This window comes from Amyelois transitella, chromosome 14, assembly GCF_032362555.1.
Source record: "Amyelois transitella isolate CPQ chromosome 14, ilAmyTran1.1, whole genome shotgun sequence".
Classification (NCBI taxonomy): domain Eukaryota; kingdom Metazoa; phylum Arthropoda; class Insecta; order Lepidoptera; family Pyralidae; genus Amyelois; species Amyelois transitella.
Window position 1 is genome coordinate 9974985 of NC_083517.1, and position 23683 is coordinate 9998667.

A 23683-nucleotide genomic window follows, 5' to 3' on the forward strand; every position below is an offset into this window, starting at 1 on the left:
CAAAGCAATTGGTGAAAGTTTAAACGAAATCGGTTTACTACTTTCGGAGATAAGCGTGATCATAGATCATACAGACACATAAAACTTAGAAAAAAAATTTTTGCTTACTATAATTCATTCTAAGTGTCCCTCTATCCATTTCAGTCAAAAATACTATATGTCCAGACACAATATTTTTACTGTTTTATTATATGTATATATGAGATGTATGCACGTAAAATGTACAACTGATGGACTAACTATGATTAGTACATACATATAATCAAATCTTTATCATTTACGGAGTCGGCAGGGCTAACGGTCTTTTAAAGTCTGAAAAGCCACGTTCAGCCGTACAGCTTAAAGATAGAAATGAGATTCATGTAGTGAAAGGTTAATATTCCATTTAAAAGCCGAATAAAAAGTTATTGCAAAATTATTAAAAAAAAACAAAAACGTTTTTACGAACTTTGCTTAATGCAGAAGAAGTTGCGGACTTATAACTAATATTGATTCATAGTCATTAATTTTATTAGTGAACATGACGCAATTGGCATTTATAATTAACAACATTGTAAGCATTTACTGGTGAGGTGTTAGGTATATTGTTAAATTATTACTGTAATTATTATTGAATTGTTTCATACCCAATTATTTTTAAAATTTTCCTTATTTTATATTTTTACCACATAACGGTAGGAGTTTTTGATTGCCAATATTTAAATTAATTAGGTAATGTAAAAATTCCAAAGATCGAGATAACCCTATTTAAGTTCGTGAATAGCATAATGTAACTATTAGATACTAACTCAAGGAAACTATGTTGATATACATCTTTTTATGCAAATACGAAGAAAAAGAATAGGACCAATCCTTCTCTCTTCCATGGAGATTGTAAAAGGCGACTAAGATATAAGCTCACAAACTTGGGGTTCTTTTTTTAAGCGATGGGTTAGCAACCTGTCACTATTTGAAACTCAATTCTATCATTAAGCCATAAAGCTGAACGTGGCCTATCAGTCTTTTTAAGACTGTTGGCTCTGTCTACCTCCAAGCAAGGGATGTAGACGTGACCATATGTATGTATGTATGTAAACACGAAGGTTTTGAAAATATTCACAAATTCTTCATTCCTTGTCTAACCACACCCAATAATTTTCTTACTGTGTTTTCAAGTAACAATTACAATTTTCAGGAGGGTATCACGGTGCTAGTCAAGTGTGAAGAAGCGACCGAATTGTTGGAGACGAAAATAATGGAGTACCGTCAAGAGCAGGAAATACAGGCTTTGTTGAAAGATCTGATCATAATGAAAGCAAGGATCTCTAAATTACTTACACAGGCACGCCAGGGTCTAGACATCATCCAGGTAAGAAAGGTAATTTGAACCTTAATAATATAGTTATAAAATCTTTAATTTTAAAGTTATCCTTTCGATTGATTTTTATAAAACAAACATTTTTAATTTTCAGGACGCCAAAGTAGAGGTGGCACGGCAAGCTAAAGAAATTGAAGAACATAAAGAAAATATCAGCAAACTTGATAAATGGCTTGAGAATATAAACGGAGAATTAAAAGAATCTAGCAAACAAGCTGATGTGCTTAATGAAGACGATATAACAAGGTATATAGATATTTACGAAAGATATATTAGAGAATATGAGGAATATGAAACTATATTGAAATCAATAACTGTGATAAATCAAGATGAATCTAGTCAGTCTCTAAGAGAGAAGTTGGCCGCAATGCAGAGGTCATTAGCGGAAACAAAGAGTCTAGTCATTATTGAAATAGAAAGATTGCGTCAGGTGTTATTGCATATGCAATCGTTACCTGAACAGGAGCTGATTGAAGAAGATATCTCACAGACAGATAGAACAATCGACTCTACATCAATGCCAGAAGAAGTAGTTACACCAAGAAATATTGTTGTAAAGGAAGAAGTCAAACTACAAGAAACTGTGTCTGATAAAGCTCCAACAGTGCAAGAAACGAAACCTGTAGAAGATAAGGTAAACGTAAAAGACGTTGAAATTCAAGAAGTGAAACCAACAAATACGATAGATACGCAAACTGGAAAGAGCCTTATGTCTGATGCACCATCTGTATCAGATAAATCAGTAATATGTCAACCAGATGTAAAAACAACACATGACGTATCAACAACTTGTGCACAACCACAAGAAATTGAGGTTCAAACAAGTGAACCACATTCAGAAGAAAAAGAATTGTTTGAAAGCATACAAGTAAGACAAACAATATCTGACGGACACGAAACTATAGAGATTGCAAGCAGGCCTGTAATCAGAGACCAAAAGGTCAATGAGCAATCTTTACTAGTTGATGCAAATTATAAGGACAATAACGCCTTTAAAGATTCCCAACTTAATATAATACACAGTCTTCCACATTCATTTGAGACAGTAATGACTGAACCTGATGAAACAACAACGGAAGTTGTTGTAGATGCCGATGGAACAAAGAGAATTATAGTAAGAAAAGTCAGGAAAACATTAGTAACTAGGCAACAAACTGTCCAAACACAACAGCATACGTCTCATATACTTTCAGGTGACAATATACCACAGGACAAATCGTTTTCTCAGATTACGCTTCATGAAGACCAAGGACATACATCCACTACGTTAGATGATGGTGGCGTTCGACACATTCAATACCAGACCTACGGTGGTCAAGTTATATCTGGGCTACCAGGACGTGAAATGACTGTCCAAGAATTCACTTCCAAACCAGATATGGTAATAAGAATGGAACGTGGAATGAAACCGGAAGATATCTTACAACTTACCGAAAGCGACGTTCAACCTCAAATTCAAACATCGTCTAGCGTTACAGCTGTTGTTCAACAAGTAACAAAGAGAATAGTTAAAACAAGGCGGCGTATAATTCGTCGAGTTGTTATAATCGATGGTAAAGAACACGTTACAGAAGAGGTTATTGAAGAACCAGATAATGTAGAAGTTTATGAAGAACAGATGCCTAGAGTTTCCATCAACGTAAAAGATCAAAGTGGAGTACAATTTGAGGAACTCGATGACTCAAAAGGAGACGATAACAATGATCAACCTCCAGCTCTTCCGCCTGATTCTCCTGAAGATAATAAAACACAAGAAAGCAAGTCAAGTGAGAAGGATAAGAAATCTCACCACAAAGATGATCAAACATCTCCTAACAAACCTTTTGATGAGTCAACTCTTACTGAATCAAAAGAACTGCAAAGTGCGCTAAAAGAATTTATGGAAAAAGAATCTCGATATAGCTCGCAACCTGAACTTGTTACCATGACCGTGAGAGATCAAGAATATAATCCCAATGAAAAAAGCGCAAACATTTTTGAAACTAAAACTACAACAGATCCCCAAAGTTACAGAATTCAAGAACCTGGCGATGGTCAAACTGTGATAATAACAGGGGGAGCACAATACTCAACTGTCGAATCATCCTCTAACATAGCTACTGTTGTTCAAAAAATCACTAGAAAAATAACCAGAACGAAGAAACGTATCATTAAACATATTCAAATAATCGATGGTAAAGAACATGTTACGGAAGAAATCATTGAAGAACCTGATGACGTGGAAATAATTGAAGAAGAACCGCAAGTTACACATAATTTACAAACACAAGGCATCAAAACAAAGCGTATCAAGGTAATAAGACAAGTGCAAATAATTGATGGAAAAGAACACGTTACTGAACAAGTAATAGAAGAGCCCGATGATGAATACGTTCCAGAATCTACAGTTACCGCAGAAATTGGCATCAATATTAATAAATCAGAAGGTCACACATATGATGACAAAAATACTACAAAAACAAGCAAAGTTTCGTTGGTCACTGATAAAAAAGTAATAGAATCTGAGTGTCAAGCAGAACCACAGAAAGAAATAGATACAGAAGTGCTACAATCATCTTCGGTTCCAACAACTGTTGCAGCACTTAGTAAGTCTTATGATGAAGTTGTTACTACAACTGTAGCACCTGATTATGATAGTACAGTGAAGAAAGAAACATCAATTGTAGATGTGACCAAGACATTACTTAGTAGTGAAATTGATCATTCCACTAACTTAAATTCATCATCAAAAATAAATATTGCACCAACTGAAGAAAAAACAGAAGTCAGAGTTATAGCTACTCCATCATCAGTTATAGAAACCACTGTGCCTTTTACTGTCACAGGTACATTAACACAAGAAGATATTCCACAAACTATTACATCAACAATAGCAACTGACATTCTTTCTCCAGAAACAGAGACTGTTTCAGCTATTATAGAAAAAGCAAAAAATACTCCAATGACTCCAGAAGACAAAATAACTTCTGGTTCAGTGATATCTAGTCAAAGTGTTAAGGATTCAAAAGTTGAACCACAAGAGTCTCCAGAAGATTTTACTTTCACAGTCACAAGTCCTAACATCGATGTCATGCAATTAACAAAAGAACTTTTAGAAAAAGAAAACATACACTCTCAATTAATCCAAGAAACAGTAGAAGTACCTAAAACAAAAGCATCATCTACAGTAGAAAAAGCAAAATCTGATGATGATAATCTGAGTACAGTAGAATCAATTTTAGAAGCAAGTATTCGTGTTATGGAAGAGCCACATGAATATCAAGTAGAACCACAAGAATTAACTGCTGAAACTTCACCTAAGCCAAAAACTGAACCAGATACTTCTCATGAAATTTGTTCAACTCAACAACAAATAAAAGCAGAAGAGGCACCTGAATATAGTTCAGTAGAAGTTGAACCTATAAGAGTCGGTACAACTCTAACTGAAAGTGATATACAAACTTTACCTGAAACTTCAGAAGTGTCCTACATACAACAATTTGAATCGCAAACTACATCATCCACAGGAAATATTGGCGATGTTCTCGAACCTCATACCTCTGTGGACAAAAATATCATGTCTACTACGGATATCTCAGATATAACAAAGTCTGTTAATATTAAAGTTGATACAAAATATGATATTAACACGCTATTAGAAGCTGAAAGACAAGATACACATTTACGTGGTTATTCTGAAAAACCTAAACCTAAAGATGATAAATATGAGGACAGCCAGGAAATAACATCAGTGATAGAAAAACCTTCACAAACAATTGATATATCCATGTCTATTACCAAAACTCGTGAGGTAAAAGAAACTAAACCAAAAGTACAGTTTGACATAAAAGTTGAAGGATTCGAATCAGAACCTACAATCGTAAAGAAAGATATAAATGTGAATCTTCCACTTGATGTTAAAATTACTGAACAGCATGTTCCGGCTTCTACTGCCGATCTTGTAAAAAAAGAAGAACCGTTGTTAACTGAAGAAGCCCCTGAAGAGTCCATAAAAGAACGTAAACGAAGTAAAAAGAGAAAGAAAAACAAACGTGGATCAGGAGACAGTGACTCAGTAATTACTGAAATTGACACAGAAAAGAGTGTGAGTGAAAGTGAAAGTACATCTCTCAGTCATTACATAGAATTACCAACCTCGCCACCTATTGAATCACCCAAACCAACTCAAGAAATCCTTGAGTCGACTGAACATAAAACAGAACTAGAATCTCCAGTAATTGAGTCCGAAACAATCCCTGAAGAAATTGGTTATGAGCCAGAAGATGTTTCACTGGGTCCGATTACTACTCCTGATAAAAAGAAAAAGCATAAGAAGCGTAAGCAACATAGTGTAAGTGAAGATACCACTTATCCTAAACTCAGTACAACCGACTCCGATGAAACATCTATGACGACACCAACAGAACTTGCTGAGCCAATCATAGAAAAGAAATCAAAAGATAAAAAAAGAAAACAGAAGAAAGCACTGACTGAAAAATCGGAGCAAGATATTGATAAAGAGCAACAGATAAAATCTGGCAGTCCAAAACTTGGCAGCGAAATCATAGAGACATCACCAAGGGAGGAGTCATACCACACCATGAGTGAAGTGTCAGATAGCACTACTGTTAAAATAATTGAAGAATGTATACAAAGTAGTCCAGAAACACTTAAAAAGGAAGTAACTACAACAATAACTTACCCAGTTCCTGTAGTAGAACAGATAGCCACTCAAGAATATTCAGTTCAAACATCACCTGAAGTTTCACTTCAACAGGAAAAAGATGAAGACATTCCAAAACCCGAAACAGTTGACATTGTACAACAAACATCTCCTACGCCTTTGAAAGAATCATTAGTTCAAACTACACCAGTAGAAGATCAAGAAGCTCATACTCAAACAATGGAGGATGTCACGGTTATTGAAAAAGTGCCAATGTCCGATTCTGAAATACAAACAAGTAGAACAGAGACGCCTGAAGTTATACAACTAGAAGCTACTACTCAAGTTATAGCGTATGATATAGCTGCGCCTGAAGAAAAATTCTCTCAGACGTCGTCTCCTATTGAGGAACCAAAAATAGTCGAAGAAGTTGAAGAACCTCCGATTGAAACTGAGTGTAGAGAAATACAAACTTCGCCTTTCCCGGTAATTCAGAAGGATGAAAAGAGTACTGAAATTGTGATAGAAACAAGTGACACAGATATTCAGACTGTACAAAGGGAGATTATTGATCAAGAAACATCTATGTCACCTGTCAAAGAAAAAGAGTTATCTGAAATGGGCATGCAAACGCCTGAAGTTCCTGTTACGACTAGTTTCACTCAATCTGATGAATTTGAATCTGCAGATATTGACGAACCAAAGATTAAAGGTACGATAGAAGTAACTACCACGGAAAGTGCTCAGCAAACTTCGCCACCTGAATCACCCGAAGAGTCATTAAAATTAGTTACTCAGGCACCAGAAGTAACTGACTCTACACAACAAACATCTCCAAGAGTAGAGTTTGAAGAAACAAAAGAATCACAATTAGCATCTATTGATGAACCAATGAAAACGGAGATTACTACTATTGACAGTTCCCAACAAACTTCTCCTAGAGGCGACATAGAAGAAGCACCGAAGGTAACTGAGCCAACTAAGGCTGACATTACTACTATCGATACAACCCAACAAACTTCACCAAGAGAAGTTGTAGCAAAAGCAATATCCCCAGATTTAGAGCTTATTAAAACCGAAATCATAACGGTTGATAATACTCAACAGACGTCACCAAGGGAAGAAAAACCAAGGTCACCGGAGATGGATCCCATTAAGACTGAAACTATTACTGTAGATAATATACAACAAACATCACCAAGGTATGATTCTATACCATCAGCACCTCAGATACCAATTCCTCAGCTCGAAATGGATAAAGTAACCGTTGATACCACACAACAAACATCTCCAAGAGGGTATTCGGAGAACTCGATATCAACATCTACAGATGAACCCTATGAAGTACACCTAAGAGCTCAAATTTCAATTCCTCAAACAACTGATGACTTCCTTGCTAATGAAAGAAGTAAACAGGAAAGGCCTCAATCAATTATAGGTGAAAAACAGAAACAAAAGAAGAAAAAGCACAAAAAGAAACCCGATTCGGCTCCCGTTCATTCCCCAGAAAGCTTATCAGATCCTTTAACGACAGAACTTTCAATGTCTGAAACACCGACTAGTGATGATTGGTCTAACAAAGATCCGTCATCAATTGATGAAGGAATATCTCATATGATTAGCCCGGTAGCGCCAAGAAAATATGAAAATAATGTGCCCAAACTTACATATTCCGATGTGGTTCAAAGGTCAAAATCTAAATCGCCTTCTCCAAGCAAATATATTCCAAAGAAAACTGAAAAAGCAAAGCTACTGGATACTATTGTGAAACGTACGCAATCAGTGAATGAACCATCCAAAACTGTAGACAACTCAATGGCACTGGTATTATATGAACCAGGAGTAGAAAAATCATATGATTTAATTGTCAATAAGGAATTGAATGATGTCAAAGATGCTGCTGAAAAGAACGATCCATCTAGGGTAGAAAAAAGTGTTGTTGTAGTTATAGAAACAATATCTATTTGGCTGGAGGAAATACAATATAAGATCCTTCGTGACACAGCTAGTGGCATTAAAGAAATTGAAGAAATTGAACGCCTTAAATCGATTCAGAGTTACATACGGAACCTAAAAGAAATTATAGAAGTAACGGAAATAAATGAAGAAATTGTTACGCTTATAGAAACATTGACACAACAAGTCAATGCAGTTGGCACACTTAGCAAACAAGGGCCGACTAAAGTTCAAGAAAATGAATATGAGTGGCGTAAATTTTTGGACGAAACAGAAAAATTGAAACAAAGTGTTAATCAAGTTAAATCCAAACTTGATGATGTGATACTGTCGGATATTTCATCACAACATAAACTTGATAAACTCGATAAGATTGAAATAAATAATAGTGACAATTGTGATATTGCAAAGAAACTTTTTAGAAAATACAAAGTCTTTGCTGAAAATAATTCTAAGCTGGAATGTCCTTCAGAACTTTTTACTAGCGATGATGATATTAAACACATTGAAAATGTTATTAACACTGAAAGAGATAGAATTTTACAACTTACATCATTAGTTGAGGAATACGAACAAACTTTACAAGACTTTGGTCAAATTTCAGACGTAGCTGAGGCCTTACTTGATGGTAAAATTATTGTTTCTAACTTAGATCATTTGCATGAAGAAATTCAAAAACACAGAAAGTTCTTTGTAAATCTTAGCCATTGCAGAGCTATTCTTGAGTCTCTAGAAGATAATTTAGATAGTGAAACTAAATCTAAATATTCTTCGTTACATAATTCTTTGCACGATAGAGCTACTTTGATCATTGATAGGGCAGCGAGCAGAGCTCAACAGATGACTCTAGCAGCTTCGAAATGGACTACTCTAGAACAAGGCATGAAAGCTGAAAAGCAATGGTTAATTGTAGCTCAGCAAAGAGTGCCTGATCTTACAAATGTGACTTCAATGGATCATGAACAATACATCAATTTGTATCAATCACTTAGTCTTGATGTGTCGCATCACTATGCTAAAATGTTACGTCTCTTGTCGATAACAGAGAGCCTACAAAACCTTATAATTTGTTCTGGTCTGGAAACCGAATGCTCCATTGCTTTAGATACTCTATTGAAACTGCAAGAAGATGTAGATTCTAAATTGACTAGGCTTACCGCATTCAAAGAAAACTGGATAATGTATGATCACCTTATAGATAGAATCGAAGGGTGGATTAGGTTAGCCAACCGAGAATTGGAAATCATCACTCCGGAAAATATAACAACTTCAGGACATCTTCGCCGGTTCTGGGAGTTGAAAGCTCAGCACGAAGTACATAATAATCTAAAAACTGAATCTGGTGTACAGTTTGAAAAAGCTCTTGAAATTCTTCCTATATCAGACGAAATGGTGCAAAGACAATTTTTCTCTAAAATTGAAGATAAATGGCGTGACCTAGCTGGCAAGATTGATGTGATTCATAATACAGCCATTCAGAATATTTCCGATCGTGATGTAACATCAGGAGAGAAACTGAACATTTTAGAAGAAGAGATAAGAGAACTGCGTGCGTCACTAGATGGCCTCAAAGGAGTTATTAAGAGCGAAGACGAATTGAATCTGTACATAGAAAGACTTCAAGTTATGACGAGCCGTATGGATAGAATACAAAATGAGCTTGGCAGGCTCAGTTTGCTACCTACAGCAGAATCCGAACGTTTAGGTGCTCTACTCACACAATCTGGAATCCTAGATGATCAGATATCTGAAGAACTTGAAAGGAGTTTACTACTGAAAGAGAAAATTGTGCAAGTACAATCTGGTATAATTCGTTGCCAGAAAAGTCAGCGCCGCGCTCGACTTACGTTGGAAGAGTGTGAATCAGCAGAGCGCCTTGGTAGCGATGTTGTCGAGAGAGCATCAGAGAATTGCGAGAGATTGTTAGAAGATCTGGCCTCACAATGGAGGGATATTTTGGCGCTAAGGCAAGCTTTGCATACCTTGCCAACATGTTTACGTGTTTGCGTGTCACCTACTGGCGTCGAGAAAGATATATCAGCTCTTCAGGTAACTTTTGTTTACTTATCGAATGCAGTATTTGTGATCTCAATCTCTCTATTTCACTCTTGAGTATTCCCTTTCGCTTTCATCATATTTTCCCCCCATCTTTGTTCGGTTTCCGGCATTCCCTGCTTTGAATCTGAAAAGCCTTGAGAATCTATGGTCTGACCTAGTATTTTCATCCACAGGAGACCCACTCGCAGTTAGAAGCGGCGTGCAATGAGCTCAGCGCGCGTCTACGTGCCAAGGTCCAACTGTGGAGGAGATTCGAGCGGCAGTTGGAATTGGTGCAAGGCGCTGTGAGGGAGGCCGACTACATGGTCGAACTCCTGACAGTCCAAGGGCAAGTGGATTACGATCGACTGCTGAAGGCCACCGAAAAACTTGAGGTTAGTAAAAAAAACATGTATTGTCAAGTAATTTATGATTTTGAATTGAGAATTAAGCGTCTTTATTGTTTCTTTAGACGGCCTCTGTGGCGCAGCGGTAGTACGCCTGTCTGTGCCACCGGAAGTCATGGGTTCGAATCCCGGCCAGGGCATGATGAGAAAAGAACTTTCTCTGATTGGCCCGGGTCTTGGATGTTTATCTATATAAGTATTTATTATATATAATATAGTACCGTTGAGTTAGTATCTCGTAATACAAGTCTCGAACTTACTTCGAGGCTAACTCAATCAGTGTAATTTGTCCCGTATATATTTATTATTCAAATTAATCTTCTAACCTACAGACACTTAGCGAATCCCTCTCCCGACGAAGCGGGGAACTGGTGGGGGAACTGAAGAACGCAGCTGCCCCATTGGAGGCGTCCACGGAACCGTCAGTCGCCGCTCAGCTGCGGAGGGAGTTGGACGACGCCGCAGCGGCCTATGAGCACACTTGCAGCAATCTTACACAACTGTGTGACAAGTGAGTTTTGAGCCCATAAACTTCGATCCTGACAATCTTCTTAAATGTTATGCCTAGAAAGGAATAATTATTATTAATTTCTCTTTCGTAAAACAATTCAAGTATACTCTTTGCTCCAGATACCACAAGGCAGTAGAACTGTGGAAGAGGTACCGGGACGCGGCTGCTGCCGTGAGGACCTTCGCTGAGTTCTTAGAAGGCCGACTGCACTCCCTCCGACCTGATGATGCACCGGCTACTGCCCAGGTCAGTGACTATTTGATGGATCTCTGTTTATTTTGAAAGAAGTGAAGTTTGTTGGTAGTATTTACTTCTTCCCTATTATTAGATATAATTAAACACGCAGAGCAGTGTCCATCTTTTTATTCAAGGTTTCATCGATGACAAAACATTCAGTGACACCAACATCAGCACACAATAAGAAGTTAACGTGTATAATTCTAATTGTCTCGGTAATTGTATTTTTGAGAAGACAAAGACTATGTAGGTAAGGGCATGTGAACGATTGCATAAAATTTATGTGAGGACGCTAATAGCGTATTTCAAAGAGGCAGATACTTGAGTAAAAGATAAAGTTAAATTAAAAAGGATGCATAAATTTAAAAATAGAATTCTCGTCTTTGTTGTTTTTAATTCTAACGTTTAAAAATTTAAGTTTGGAGGCATTCAAATGCTGATGTTTTTAAGTTAGAGAAGGTCATTTATAATTAACCTACATGAATAATTATTTTTATATAATGGCGTCGGGTGTAACCGAAAACTAGCAGAGACGAGTAAAAAAATTCATTTTAAAATTTTCTTTTTCGACATAATACCTAAAAAGTGATATTGTATATTATTCTTAAAATATTAATATAGTTACCGAAAAAAAGGAATTTGACTAAATAACCTATATTAAATTTTAAAAGTAGGTATGTCAAATAGTCATGTCAAATATCTGTGTATCTGTTTTTTAATGCATTTTACAACCGTAACTAATTGAAAGTGAAATAAATTATAACTAGGCTTTTTAAAATGCGTAGGTAAACCTGTTAATATAAATTAATTTAATGAAATTACACAGTATGTAACAATCGTTTATGCTAACTAGTTTTTATAATCGAATACAAATAATTGTTACGTCATTCCGTTGGAACATTGAGTTCAACATGGCGAACTGATGCTGTTTCTTCGATACATGCCTAAAAATAAAATATGACGATCCTACAGGAAAACGTAACTGACATTCTAGCAACTATCCTTAATTATTAAACTATAAATATAATAATATATATTATTCTTTTTTTATATATGCCGTGTGGTTTCCGGCACCAATACAAAAATAATAGGACCACTCCATCTCTTTCCCATGGATGTCGTAAAAACCCACTAAGGGATAGGCTTACAAACTTGGGATTCTTTTTTAGGCGATGGGCTAGCAACCTGTCTTAAAGCCAAAAAGCTGAACGTGGCCTCAGTCTTTATAAGACTGTTGGCTCTGTATGCCCCGCAAGGGATGTAGACGTGATTATATGTAAGTTGTATATATATATATATATATATATATATATGTACAAGAAATATTAGTATATCACTGTTTCACTTTTTATTATGACGTTAAACGGGACAGCGACAGTTTTTTTCAATCATTGCTTAAATATTTTTTTTTCTTATGAAGTCCTCAATTTTACACAAAAAATCGGGTGTATTTTTAGTGCCGTATCGATAAGTTAATTAAATGCAGCTCTAACTTGAAGCCCTGTTTTCCCGTTAAGGATAAAGACGTGAGATCGAATCAATCCGATTTATTTTTATATTCTACGGCTGGTAGCTATAATGTCCTTGGCATTTCCTTTTGACTGCTTTTGCTTAGTTCGTCGACCGATCCTCATATGGTATAAGTACCTACTGACAAGATGGAGTTAGTGACTCACCAGTCTATATTGCACTGTCCATTAAATTTTTCTTGAATAGATTTACTTCCTTACAAAAATCGTAGTTATAATCTGTAGGTATTTTTCAGTTGAAGAATCGTTGGATGATATTAATCTATGCATTTCCATTTTAGGTCATTACATACATATATACATATAATCACGTCTATATCCTTTGCGGGGTGGACAGAGCCGACAGTCTTGAAAAAACTGATAGGTCACATTAAGCTATTTGGCTTATTGATTGAATTGAGATTCAAATAGTGACAGGTTGCTATCCAGTGGCCTTAAAGAAGAATCCCAAGTTTATAAGCCTATCCCTTAGTCGCCTTTTACGACATCCATGGGAATGAGACGGAGTGGTCCTATTCTTTTTATATTAGTGCCGGGAACCACACGGTGTCTAAAGCGGTGTAGAACCCACTCTTATTAATAACTTTTTAAACATTATTAGGTGCCACTAAAAGAATTAAAACCATAATGTCCTGGCGAAAAGTCAGGTCATGACTGTTGTTGTTTAATTAATAAATAAATATAAATATATACGGGACAAATTACACAGATTGAGTTAGCCTCGAAGTAAGTTCGAGACTTGTGTTATGAGATACTAAACTCAACGATACTATATTTTATAATAAATACTTATATAGATAAACATCCGAGACCCAGACCAATCAGAAAAAGTTCTTTTCTCATCATGCCCTGGCCTGGATTCGAACCCGGGACCTCCGATGTCACAGACAAACGTACTACCGCTGCGCCACAAAGGCCGTTATTAGCTTTCTACACAAAAAACGATAAACTTGTATCGGGAGCGATAATTCGGCTCGACCGCCACCAAAGGGAAGATATTCCGCCAGGCTAGCTGGAACACCGCGGCTCCGATGATGTTGAGTCGGAGGTTGTATCCATAAAATCTTTGCAATCGCGATTTAGATACTTCGCTGCTATTGGCTGAGCGCGTCAATTTCTTCGCGATGATTGACATTGACAGTTGTGTGACATTAGTGATGTCACCACAAACTTATCTATCGTTTACTTAATTTTAGTGTACACTTTGAGCCTGCAAATATCAAACAACGGTCGCTCTGTCTAAAATAAGTGAACTCGTCAAACCACTCAGGTTATGGTATAATTGATGGATTGATTTGGTAGTTTAACTTGGGATCTAAGCACCCCTCAGGATATCCACATCTCGGGCGGCACATGAAATTAAATGAGTAAATAAGATACATACATACATACATAGGTAGGTATACATAAACTCACGCCTCTTTCCCGGAGTTTTAGGCAGAGACTACATCTTTCCACTTGCCACGATCTTATACTTCCTTCGCTTCAGCCATTCATAACTCTCTTCATGCAAGCTCGGCGGTTTCGTGTACTCTTGACCTGACCCTTTACCGGGACGTCCTTAATTTGATCAAGATACGTAAATTAGATTTTTGTCTGAAACTCCATATTTTTTAATTATATTTGCTTTTGTAATCATTTTTTTTTATATATATTTGACAAATATACATTCACAATTTGGTCTCAAACTACCAAAAAATTTAACAAAGGTCTCAAGTATAATTTTGGCTAATTGCGTTTCATCACCAGTTTACTTGAATGATTATCATTACCATAACAGCTACGGACAATGACCGTTGGTTGTTTATTTAGGTACGTGTATGTGTAGTTAACAGTTAGTAGGACTCGAGTTGAGAGGACTAAGGTTCAGTTCACATCGAGACGATACGTCAAATTTTATTACAAATTAAAAGAATCTCCATTCTATCATTATGCCAAACAGCTGAACGTAGCCTGTCAGTATTTTCAAAACTGTTCAAGACATAAAATCCAATTTAAATTAAAAGAAAAAAATATTCATTACTGTGGGAGATCTTAAACATTACCTACTTAATATTATTGTCTTATCTTTTGGTTTCACAATATTTCGAAGCAAAATCACAAGAATTACAAAATGTCTAAGTCGTTGAAATTGAGACTGAGTTTAATAAATAATCAATCTAAATGGACGTAGCCTTTCAGAATTCTCTAGACTGTTAGCTCTGTCCACCCCGTAAATAATAAAAACATGTATAAGTTACATGCAGTATATTATCAATGTTAAAACAATAAACTGTAAAAAAACAGTATACGAGTACATCTAAGAAATACAAGAGACCCCCGCACCTATACCCCGTCTTTGTGGACGGGGGTTTACCGGCAGAACAGTTAGCAGGATCTAAATGAACCGAACAATGTAAAGTTATTCCTAACTTCGGTTTTTGTAATAGGGTACCGGACAGTAATCGAAAAAAAATCTAAGTTGTGTTTTAAAATAAAGTTTTTTATACAAGAACATCACTTAGTAAAGATTTTTAAGAAATAACAATGATTTATAATTTTAAATCAATAAATAAAGTTGCAAAAATCCAATATTTTTTATCTGTGCAGCGTAAGAACCCAAACACCAATCACAGTGGGTGACGTCATACCTCAGAAGTGATAAGTAAACAACACTGCTTTGTATGTTATTTCGAGTTATTCTACGATTTATTAGCATTTTTCTAAAAATATTTAATTGTAATTAGTTAAGAATTGAAGGACTTTACTCATAACAGAAGTTGTCGCAAGTGCTTGAAGCCGCCTATATCAAGCTTTTATCATGGAACAAGGTTAATTAAAGCCGACAATAGAAATCTCTCAAAAGATTGATATTTTCATGGTCGGCAGTTTCTTTGCCACTAATACCGACTTTTATTTTGCTGAATTTCGCAATGTGAAAACATTTGTGTAAGTATTTCAACCTCTTTTTGTTTATCTTAACAACAGAAATGATTGAAAAAATAACAAACGAAAACATAACCTAAAATAAAACTAGTTTCATTGCTTACAAAGTTATTTTCACATATGTTATTTTTTATGATTTTAAAGGTTACATTATTATGGGTTTTGCATGTTTCTAGATCTGCGAGAAAATACTTAAATTATCCAAGCACTGATCACTTGTAATAAGGCTTGTTTTCCAAACATATGACGTCACGCGATCTGAATTGACGTAAAGTGCTGTTTTCGCGGCAATTTTAAATAAATTACGTTTTTGACGTTTTTTAATACTCCAAAAGATTTATTTATTTAAAATAATATTTTTTATGGATATATAAATAAATAAAGATTATTTTTAAACACAATCTGAAAAGTTGTCCGGTACCCTATTGTCAATAGTTATTGAATTTAAAAGGTTACCAAAATAAAAAAACAACAATAATAGTTGCATAGTTACTTAGAAATCCTATTTTTAGTTTTAATTAATAAGTATAAATAATTAAGTAGGTATATATAATTAGTTTTAATTATTAATAAATATGAATTAAACACTAAACATTTATGTTTGTATAAAAAATATAGCATCTTCCGTAGGTACCTATATTTTTAAGCTTTGGTGTCTGGCAGGCTCCTGACCATAAAATCTATGCTAATTATTTTTACGCCATTATTTTGTTTCAATTATTATTACTTTTAGCAATACAATACGTATATAATTAATATAATTATAAAGAAATTTAAATGTGCTGCTCACGCTATAGGTACGCAATTATTATTCCAATACTCAAAACAAATTAGGTATTAATATTTACATATTTCTTATGAGAAAGATGATTTTAAGTAGCCAACTTTATTGCCCGTATATATTAATTATTATTTATTAGTATCTTGGCAAAAGAAAATGTTGGTAAATAATATATGAGTAGACTGCAAGTCTTTAGCAGATATAGACATGCAGACGATGACACAAATAATGTTGATTCACCGATACAAATAATCTAGATACAATAAACACATCTTAAAATGTTAGCGAAACGTTTTAATTTTCAATCGAAACGCGATAAGGTCGGGGTTAAAAGAAAACACGCGGATGAATAAAATCGTAGTGATAACGTTTTTGATAACGCGCTCCGTGGCAAACGCGCGCCAGTTATACAGCGGACGTCCTGACGCGAGGACGTCTGCACGAAACAGACAAACAAACGAACAAACACGAAATCAACTCGAATAATAAAATTATACAAACGAAAAATCGACAAATAATTTAAAAGTAAATAAAAAAAAACGCGGGCGTAATTTCAAATTCCGAACTCCAAGGTCTATAACATGTGACATCAGTGAAGCAGAATGCAAGAAACTCATGCATAATTTCATTTGATCATTAACCGATAAAACTGGCTGCATACAATGCAACCTTGGAACGTGACCGTGACTTGATTATAACAGCGATGTTCCAAATTTGAAATTTTGGATTCCGCATTCGAAACAATTCCCGCCACGCCATTAGTCGGGAACTTTGACGTTCGCGATACGAACGTTCTTAAATTACCCACAAATCTTTATTTTTTTTAATCTATTTAAATAGTGATCGGTTCTAATGTGTTAACATAAATTTATTTATTCGTAAATAAATAATAAGTTAATGAATTTGTGAATGTCAATTAGTGTTATTTATTGAAAAGTGACTTATTTTGTTTTATTAGCGAAGTGATAAGAATGTGCCGGTATAAAGTCTAAATTATCTTCAATCACTATGTCATTACAAGAGGTAAGCGATTAAAACATTGTATATATAATATAAATTGACCTATAATATTATGTATACTGTTGACAACAACTCAAAATACCATGCTAAGTTTAGGCTTTGTTTAAAACAAAATAAGTATGTAAATAAATTTTATTCTATTCTAGCTACAGAAGGAGTTTCATTATTGCAATCTCAATCTCAGTACCTTTACCAATCGTGCCGTGTGGTTCTTGGCACCTAAGTATAATAAAAAAGAATGGGACCACTCCATCTCTTTCCCATGGATTTCGTAAAAAGCGACTAAGGATAGGCTTATAAACTTGGAATGCTTCTTTTAGGCGATCGGCTAGCAACCTGTCAATATTTGAATTGTGACCTACTAGTTTCCAAGACTGTCAGCTCTGTCTACTCTGCTCTCGAAAAGACCTATTGGCCACGTTCAGCTGTTTGGCCTGAAGATAGAATTGGGATTCAATAATTTTCCTCGTGGACCGCCCTCGTTCCCAGGACAAAAACTCATTTCGGTAATCGCTGCACCTATTTATTTATGTATATTGTTTATCTATTGTTTAGTTTTGATGTATGAATATTATAACTATTTTGTGTAGGTATAAATATATTTATTTAGTTTAACCCCACGTTAAGTTCTCTGTAAGACCCAATGGTTGACTAGTAGATAATGCTTCTAACAGTAAGTCCGCCAATTGTGATATACATTTGTATTTAGTGCAATGAAGTTTAAATAAATAAATAAAAAGCTTAATAGAATGAAGGAAAATTACATGATTAGGTATTCCACTCTTTTCAGTGACCTACCCAATGTTACCATAATGCGATAAACAACGAGAATTTTAAGTTTCAAGGTTCCTTCATATCTTTGATGAATCACCACTTCCTATTGTATTCAGTAACATACAAACATACATACTTATATGTATTAAGTTTTCCTAACACTTCCATTAAGTAGGCAAACTCGGTCGGTACATTATACATACGTACATACATAAACGTCACGTCTATATGCCTTGCGGGGTAAACAAAACCAAAAGTCTTCGAAAGACTATAAGGCTGTTTGGCTTACTGATAGAATTTTGGTTCAAAAAGTGACAAGTTGCTAGCCCTTCGCTCAAAAGAAGAATCCCAAGTACATGAGCCTATGCATTAGTCGCCTTTTACGACATCCACGGGAAAGAGATGGACACGGCACATAATAATATTGCAAATATTTCTTTGAAATACTTATATAAGTATAATTTTAAGTAATTAAAAAATAAAACACGAATTGTAGTTACTTAATTAACATTAAAAGGGTTTCTGTTTTGGTTAATAAAATATTCCACAGAATCATTAGAAAAATAAATGAGCAGTGATAATGTTTAAATGATAATATTTACAGATAAACATATTTAATCACCAATTAGTAAATAATTAATGAACTTATAACTAAATTGCTAATTGATTCGTTTGAAAAATTATTGAAATTTATTAAAAAAACAGCTTTTAATAATTAGAATACGATAGCTATTTTTCAGATTTCTGCGTCGCAATATTTTTTTTTTCTTTTAATCTATTCGTTTTTATTCTGTGTCTATTTTTTTTTAAACTCTAACGTAGGTTTTTCGCTTATCTCCAAAAAGGCTTGTACAGTAGGTAGGTACGCTATAAATTACCTAATAATTTTAGCCAAATATTTAACCTTTATACCTAGGTTAACGCATCTTATTTACCCGTGTTAAACTCTTCGGTTGTCTTTGCAGAGGCAGATAATAATTTAACACATACATACTTACTTATAATCACGTCTTTATCCCTTACGGTGTTGACGGAGCCAACAGTCTCGCAAAAACTTAAAGGCCACGTCGAGATTCAAATAGTGACAAGGTGACTTGCCCAACGCCTAAAAGGAAAACGCCGAGTTTATTAGCCTATCCCTTAGTCGCCTTTTACGACAGTAATGGGAATTAGCTGAAGTTGTCCTATTCTAAATTGTCGGGAACCACACGAAACAATAGCATTATAGTGGTAAACAAAAGCTACATTTCAAGTCTTTCAACCATATTGGATTGACACACCTCCCACATTAGTGTGATAGCGTGTCTTCGACTAATACATAGACTCACGAACCACACGTTTTATGATCTTTTGGATATTAGTGTTCTTAAGTGTCTTGAAAAGACATAAATTTGCCTCTTTTTGACATCTTCTGTTAACGGATTTCCTCCGGCCTCGTTATTTATGATAGTCTTGACCTGACCGTTGTCCAGAACTTATCCCCGATTTAATTGAGGTACAAAAGACCCTAAAATGTAGGATCTAAACAATTATTGCTCGCAACTTTAAAGTGCCGTGTGGTTTCCGGCACCAATACAAAAAAGAATAGAGTGGTTCTAATCTCTTTCGCATGGATGTCGTAAAAGGCGACTAAGGGATAGGCTTACATTGGGATTCTTTTTTAGGCGATGGGCTAGCAACCTGTCAATATTTGAATTTCAATTCTATCATTAAACCAAATAGCTGAACGTGGCCATTCAGACTTTTCAAGACTGTTGGCTCAAATCACAGCGGTGCGCATGAGTAAATTAATAAAGTTGGTCTGTCTGTCTGTTTGCAACGACCGCGAACACAGCAGCAGGATAATTAGTGAAATTTCACAAATTAACACACATTCATGTTACATTCAGCGTGCAGACTTTTCAAGGGCACTCTCCTATTTCACCGAACGTCTACAAAAATCCGATGCGGCATTTCTGATCTTTATCTTGTTATCCGGGACTTAGTTCACGTGGGAAAATAGAGAAAGCTTTGGGTCAGATGCCTAAGTCATCATACTATGTTCATTCAAAATTTTGCCTAAATACCATTTACTGAAGATCTAATTTTTTTTTATTTGTACTTGTGCCATGTTGTTTCTGGTAATTTCCGCAAAATTTTCCAAAAAAAATAAGAAAAATTCTTGAAATACAGATTGATATTAGATAGGTACTTAATTTTATTATAACAAATCTTATATAGATAACTGTATATGCAACATTAAAAAGTAAGAAGTTTGGAAAGGAGGTCGTCAATTTTGTTATCATTATCGCGCCATTTTCACGTATTTTATAATCTGTGGCATCGCCTACGTCTTAATTGCAAAGGGCGCGAGCCTACGCGCCCTTGCGTCTAACCACACAACTAAGTAGATGGTTTAAACAACCTTCAGATAACCCTGCCAAAATCAATAGGCTTTCACACTATGCCTATTATGAAATTTCATTAAGTTAATACGAGTAAGTAATAGATTTCTAGATATTTCTTAATACTACGTAAATCAACAAGCTGGCATGAAATAGTTTTTGAGAGAAGTAGCAGGGATCGTGGCAAATGGAAAGATGTAGTCTCTGCCTAGCTCTTCTGGAAAGAGCCGTTAATGGCATTAAGTACCTACAGGGGTAGGCAGAGACTACATTGTTCAACCTGCCACGATCCCTAGCGGTATCGCAGAATAGTCGTAATAAAGTCCTTCTTATTATACAGAGCGGTATTCGCACTTCGATACCTTCAGTTACGAGTCAGACATCTTATCCACTCCTCCACCGCACCCCATTATTACCGAAAGTGTTCAGGGCCATTTTCCAATCCATTTAGTTATTAAAAGTAATTTGGCTTAGTGCTAAAAGCCTTGTAAATGTAGGTTTTACACGCGATTAATTGAAATTAAGTCTTAGGACAATGTGCCGTGTGGTTCCCGGCACCAATACAAAAAAAGAATAGGACCACTCCATCTCTTTCCCATGGATGTCGTAAAAGGCGACTAAGGATATAGGCATACAAACTTGGGATATTCAGCAGTGGACATCCTACGGCTGAAACGGTGATGGTTAAAGACTAGTTTTTGCGCGGAGCTTCACTTCCGTGGAAAATTCCTGGAAAAAATAGCCTATGTCACTCACGAAGGTCTGCTGTTCCTATATCTGTGCTTAATTTCGTGAAAATATGTCAAGTAATTTTTGAGTTAATTCATTACAAACACAACAATTCAAAATCTCATTAGACCGAAGCAGTAATCGAAATCTTCGGTTTAAAAAATATGAATAGCTAGTTTAGTGCCCGCAACTTCGTTCCCTCAAGGATGAATAATTTTCCCCGTTTTGTACACATTTTCCATTATTTCTTTGCTCCTTATAGTTGCAGCGTGATGTTATATAGCCTTAAAGCCATCCTCGATAAATGGTCTATTCAACGCAAAAATATTTTATTCAATTCGAACCAGTAGTTCCTGAGATTAGCGCGTTCAAACAAACAAACTCTTTAGCTTTATAATACTAGTGTATAGATTCAGCATCTATACAGTACACATTAATAAAACACAGTCAATAATTTCTTTAATGGTACATAAATCGTCTGATGTAGAACTTTTTTGAACATCAGAGGGCAATATTTTGATAAACATACGCATAACGTATCATGAATGCATTAGCTTGCATTACGACTTATCTATATTCTCAAATTGGTACACTTACATTTTGAAGCGTGTTTATGATAGTACCTATTTAATTTTAGACAAGGAAGTACATATCTAGTGCCGTGTGGTTCACGGCACCAATAAAAAAAAGAATAGGACCAGTCCATCTCGTTCACATAGATGTCTTAAAAGGCGACTAAGGGATAGGCTTATAAACTTGGGATTTTTCTTTTAGGCAACGGGATAGCAACCTGTCACTATTTGAATCTCAATTCTATTAGTTGGAAGCCCCTTAGTCGCCTTTTACGACATCCATGGGAATGAGACGGAGTGGTCCTATTCTTTTTTTCATAGGTGCTGGGAACCTCAAGTACCTAAGTAGGAAAACAACTTTTACAGATTCTGTAATCTAAAACCCGTGTCTTAAACCATGTTTTGGTAACGTGCAATCATTACGCAAGTAATTCCGACATAGTTCGGGACTGCTGATGTGAACAACACGTTAACATACATTAATCTAGGTTATTTGCTCATCGTAACATCATCATCGCTATAGTTATTCGTGAAGACATTTTTTTTTTATACGAAAATAGTTTTGCCTCCTGTGTTTTGATGCATATCATATAGGCTACTTTTTATCCCGGAGTTCCCGCGGGATTGATAGGGTTTCCATGCGGACGAAGTCGCGGGCGGCCTCTTGTATTTAATAAACTAAAAAAAAAGAATGCAATTATAACTTTAATAACTTTATTTGAATTTGAAATTGGACTTAATTTTTTTTTTTAAAGCGGAATATTGTTGTTCATTTCTTCCTTAAAGTTGATGTCTGTCTACAAATACACACACACACAAATCATGCATACATCCGTTTTCAATTTCACTGTCAGAGAAAGTGCTAGTACTTACGAAAGTGCACTGAACAATATGCCGCCATTTTGGTGTTCACACCTTATGGTGCGTCATTATATTGATCGATAGCCAAATTTAAAGATGAAAGCGAGGCAATAACTATTATCAACTTGCAAAAGATTACTAACTGATTGCTGCCTGTATATTAGTGTGTATTCTTTGTTAAGAGCGCACTAATTAAAAAAAAAGAACATCAAAGGATTTACATATATAGGTACTGGCTGAAAGGAGTTTTAGCAATTTTAAATATGGAACTGTTGAGACGCGACAAAATGGCGCCCATCTCTCGTAGGCGTTTGTGATGTTGATAATTTTCTTTAATTTTCTCACGTCAAAATTTGTGATCAATAGCGCCAGTCAATATACATCTTTAAATATTTAAAAAAGTTAACTTGTTTTATAAGAATATGTTAGATACTGGATTATTGAGCAAACGGCAAGTTTACAATTTATAACATCCCATGAAATAAAATTTTGCATCTGGTTATTTTGCGTCATCTACCGCTATAATTAAATCTCGTTGTAACTAGGAATATTTACTCTGTGGCAGGATATTACAGTCGAGTAATAAAATACGATTTTAACGCGGATTACTTCATCAATAGTGTGAGATTGATCGATATCGAGTTAAGACGAAAATAACCACTATATTTAAATAAACGATCTAGACAGTACCTTTTTAATATATCTACGTTAAACTCTGTAAAAAAGTAGATATTAATATTACTGTGTCTTAGTTACCTATATTATTTTTATTCAATAAGATACAAAACCCGAAGAATGAAAAAAATCTTATTTTTACACATGAATACTTATACTTATTTTTTTAAATTAATGCACATTTACCGCATATTAATGATCTTAATGGAAAGTCTTCGAAGCTACAAAATTAATAGGTATGTTTTGCTCAACTTTATCGTCAACATAGATTAAAAAGACCTTGAAC

At 35.2% G+C, this 23683-nt stretch overlaps 1 protein-coding gene across 7 annotated transcripts in view; it reads left to right on the forward strand.

Annotated features, from left to right (window-relative positions):
* Nucleotides 1–23683, forward strand: part of LOC106132288 (muscle-specific protein 300 kDa) — a 164827-nt gene that overhangs the window by 126159 nt on the left and 14985 nt on the right. For 6 of the 7 annotated variants that reach the window (XM_060947706.1, XM_060947704.1, XM_060947707.1 and 3 more), the window contains 5 exons: nucleotides 1175–1357; nucleotides 1452–10004; nucleotides 10187–10387; nucleotides 10732–10910; nucleotides 11030–11156. In XM_060947706.1, the coding sequence (XP_060803689.1) occupies nucleotides 1175–1357; nucleotides 1452–10004; nucleotides 10187–10387; nucleotides 10732–10910; nucleotides 11030–11156 (9243 nt within the window). The remainder of the gene's footprint in view (nucleotides 1–1174; nucleotides 1358–1451; nucleotides 10005–10186; nucleotides 10388–10731; nucleotides 10911–11029; nucleotides 11157–23683) is intronic. The other variant, XM_060947705.1, reaches the window with a different exon arrangement.